General features: G+C 48.4%; 1 protein-coding gene across 1 annotated transcript in view; it reads right to left on the bottom strand.

The window, feature by feature from the left end:
• Positions 1 to 3,606, bottom strand: part of kat2b (K(lysine) acetyltransferase 2B) — a 13,525-nt gene extending 9,919 nt beyond the window's left edge. The window contains exons 1-2 of the mRNA XM_036555268.1: positions 3,019 to 3,606; positions 318 to 444 (exon numbers count right to left, since the gene is read on the bottom strand). Of these exons, the coding sequence (XP_036411161.1) occupies positions 318 to 444; positions 3,019 to 3,219 (328 nt within the window). The 5' untranslated portion in view covers positions 3,220 to 3,606. The remainder of the gene's footprint in view (positions 1 to 317; positions 445 to 3,018) is intronic.
• Positions 3,607 to 4,092: the final 486 nt, after the last annotated feature.

Below are 4,092 nucleotides of genomic sequence, written 5' to 3'. Positions count from 1 at the left end.
ATACCACAGAACCGTCTCTGGGATGGTCCCTCAGCCACATGTAAAACGGTGGGTGAGCTTTTGGATCGAGCACCCTACTGATCACACTACGTTACTGTCAGTTAGTAGATGTTCTTATCCAGGACGGCTTACAGAAAGGTCTCTGCAGCACCCGCTAGCACTCCTCTGAAAGAAAAAGACGGCAAGGAGCACTCCTAGTTTGGTGGCCGACTGACCACAGAACAGTCTCCAGGATGCCCTCCTCCCTGTCTGAAACAGGAGCTGGACTCCCAGCTCAGGTACCCCACTGATCCAGGATCAGCGCTTGCCGTGCTCACCCAGGGCGTGGCTGCAGCTGCGGCAGGGCTCGGTGAGGCTCACGGCTGTGTTCTGCTGGTCCGTCCGCGGGGGGGTGGGAGGGGGGTTCTGACTCTTCCAGCCGTTGCATTTGCAGGACCCCTCAGCCTGAGGGACAAACACAGAGAAAGGGCGTGACAGTGGGTGTGGCAGTGGGCGTGGCAGCGGGCGTGGGCATATGGCTCCTCCCTGACTGAAGGGTATCGAACTGCCATCCACAGCAGCGTGGGCAGAAGCAGTTCTCCTTCACCAGGCTGTACTGGCACTACAAAGCAAGTCCGGCCTACGAGTGTAACTCTGTGGAGGAGTATGAGGATGCACCACGGCCACCAGGGGGCAGCATATCAAGACAACCCACAGAGTGTATGAGTATCAGCCCTCGATGGCCGACAGTGTCATACGGTGATCAGGTCACAGAGCGATACAGACCCAGTTTCCGGGATGTGATAGTAACCTGCAGTGTACAAGGGCTGTGTTCAAGTCTCACCTCTCCTTATAATCAGATCCAAGCGGTGGCTGCAGAGTCACAGAAACACTGGGCTTACTGAAATCCATAGGCAGGATAATCCTGCTTCACTTCAGTGGCATGTGTTTGCACGCCGGCTACGGAGCCATCCCACAGCGTGCTCTGAATCATGCCAATAACCGCAGTATTCCTGCCCGACCTGTTTGGCCTCACAGTCTGGGTCCGCCCAGACACCAGAGTGCAACTGGGTTAATCCTCCAATTCAAAGTATTTAAGACCAGCAAGGCAGCTGTGACTGAAGCAGCACTTAGCACACCAGGCAAGCCTGTGACCAAACACGGGACACAGCACTTCCGCCTACACAGCGCCAGCAATTAAGTTAATTTAATATCACGCTGCGTTAAAATACGATGCATTCAGATCTGTTTTGTTGCATTTTTGAAGAACTGGGCGAGAAAGTCTCAATTCAATCAATGAAATGCATTGATTGAAACATAAACTTCCTTTTCTATCCCTTCATTGCCACCTGTGAAAGTGAAACCATCCAGAGGATCTGATTTCCTGTGCATACTCAGCAGGGTGGCGAGCGCTGAGGCCGCTGTCTGCGCCAGTGCTGCTTGGACTGTACTGAGAACAGCTGAGAGCTCAAACACTGTTAGTTTTACTTACTGTCTCAGGAGACGCACTGATCCAGGGCAACTAACATAGCTCACATAACATACAAACATACATCCATTCACACGGTGTGGCCGAATGCTTTACTAAAGCTCTTCAGCTAAAGTCCCCCACTGAAGGGTACAACAGCACCCCGTCTGGGATCCGACCCTGCTGCCTTCTGGCTACAGGCCCAGCTGGTGATGTGAAATCATTTTCTGCATCAAATACCAAAGTGACTGTAATCCGGTTTTAATAGAACTGAAAGGACCTCCTTCACAGTTATGTCTACAAAAATATACTATTGTAGGTATTTCTATTATTATTATTTTTATCTATCAATCACTTGATACACTTATGTTGTCATGGTTATGTTTTGTTATAGTACATTTTTAACTATTTTTAAGAAAAAGTGCTTAATCGTCACAAAGTGCATTCTCCCAACAGGAATCGGGGGAAAGAAAATAAACAAACAAATAATAAAATAAACAAAAAACCTAAGCCTAAAGTTATTTCCTGACCACAAGAAAAGGCTGGAGTGATTCCTGGAAAGAAGTGTAAAGTGAAATAGTGCAATGGCATGAAATATCCAACTCTGTTAACACTACATTACTGTCCCTAGGTGTGTGCAGACTGAGTGGGAAGGTGATCTCAGAGAAAGACCTGTGACCAGCAGACAGATGCGATGCTGCTGCTGCACGCGTGACCTCGAGACATGCCCTGACTTGCTTAAACACATATGCAGTTTTAAAAATGGATATTATGCAATATATAAGCTATTTGAGTCGTCATGACTAAGAAGTAATGCCATATTCTCATGAAGCACTATTCATGTAGGTACAGCTGTGAAGACGTTGTGCATTTATCAATGTCCTGTTAGGCGCTGGAAAGTTTGAGCGCCGCGAGCTCAGCAGAACATGGCCGTGCTGATCCGTGCCCGCAGCCTCGCGCTGCTCGCAGGGCAGCGCGCGCGTACTACAACCCCGTGTTTTTTTCCGTCTCGAGCGCCGAGAAGGAACGTGCGCCGAGGAACAAAAACAAACTCCGCCCACCAGCAGCTGTCACCCTGTCACAACAAAGAGCACTATTTCCACAAATTCACAACGGCGACGCGGTGCACAATCAACAGCACTCCGCCGCCTCATCCTGCAGCAGCGATCGCGGATGTTACCGCTGCACCCGCGGCGGTGAAATTAGTCCCTGCATTCAATAAAGTGAACATCTGACACCGCGCCAACTGTGTGTTTACGTCCCAGCGTCCCCCGTCAGCCGATATTACATGCAAACACAAACCGCTGTGGGCCGATACTATACGATGCACGATCAATCACACACTTGTCTTAACAGTGCACTGCACATAGGAAAAGGTTAGTTTGTTACGGGCTAATGCAGACCAACAACAGTTTATAGTGTCATTACATGAATCCATCCGAGAGATTAGCTAGCTTCCTAGCTCGTTAGCAGGTCAACTACCCTCCAAAGCGTACAAAACTGACTCCTAACTCTCGTCTGCTGGTAAAACGCATGTTTACCGGAGCAAGAGAAAGACGGACGGAAGGTACCTTGCAGGAAGAATACACTCCGAGTTTCTCCAGTTTCTTCGGACGCGGAGAGGAGCGGAGCTGCGCCTTCTTCACGGCGATTCGAGCGGACCCAGCAGCGGCGCCCGAGCACTCCGTTCCCCCAGCACCCGGGGCCGCGGGTGCGGAGCCCGCTGCCCCCACGGCCGGAGAGCCCTGCTGTACCCCGGTGCTCTCGGACATCCTGAAACCGAGCCCCGAGAGGGTGCCCCGAGTCTCAAGCGATAGACCCCTCTATCCCTCTCTCTGATCTGCCACTGCGGGATCAGACATGGCGCTCATCCCTAATTTTTTATTTGTCATTGTAGACCTGCCGTTCCTCCACTAGGGGAGACAAAATGGATATGCAGCTATGATTCAAAGAGGGCACAAAAATGCAACCGTTTGTGGTTAGAATTTCAAGGTCAAATGGAATCCCTGACGCAGCCGACAACGGACGCAGACAACACACGCGCCGCGCAGTTTACTTAAGACTTCAATGATGTAAATACACAAAATATTGAATATTACATTTGTTGTTTGTAAAGATGCGTAATTAAAGTGCATTTCCAGTGCCAGCCTGAATTTAATCATCGCCAATCATAACACTGTTGAAAGGAAGTGTAACGCAATCGAAAATAGTCCGTTAGCGCGATTACTTAGCAAAATGTATCAGTGATTTCTAAATCGTAAAAACTGTAGAAATGCTAAAGAAAACCTGTTGGGGGAAAAGTTATTGCAAACCACGTGGGGTCGCGTTAGTGTTGGGGGAACTGCAGCTGTAACCAGAAGGTTGAAGGTTCAAAATCCGGGTGGGGTATTTATGGGCGTGGTTCTGTTGTTTCGTATATATAAAACCTTTTCTGCGAAACAATAGTTGTGTTTAAAAACTCACATGAAGTTAGACATACAGTAATTAAACAGCCCAATGAATGGATAAGGGAAATACATATTGGCATTTAGCTATACTTTTTTGTTTACTTTACTAAACTTTTAATCTTTAAAAAGCATCTTTATCACTTTTTCCTATCATTTGTAACAGTTTTAAATGCCCACAGTGTGAGGAATTCTGGTATT

This window comes from Megalops cyprinoides, chromosome 21, assembly GCF_013368585.1.
Source record: "Megalops cyprinoides isolate fMegCyp1 chromosome 21, fMegCyp1.pri, whole genome shotgun sequence".
NCBI classification, from domain to species: Eukaryota; Metazoa; Chordata; class Actinopteri; order Elopiformes; family Megalopidae; genus Megalops; species Megalops cyprinoides.
Note: the sequence above shows the minus strand (reverse complement) of the source record. Positions and strands in the feature narration are given on the sequence as shown.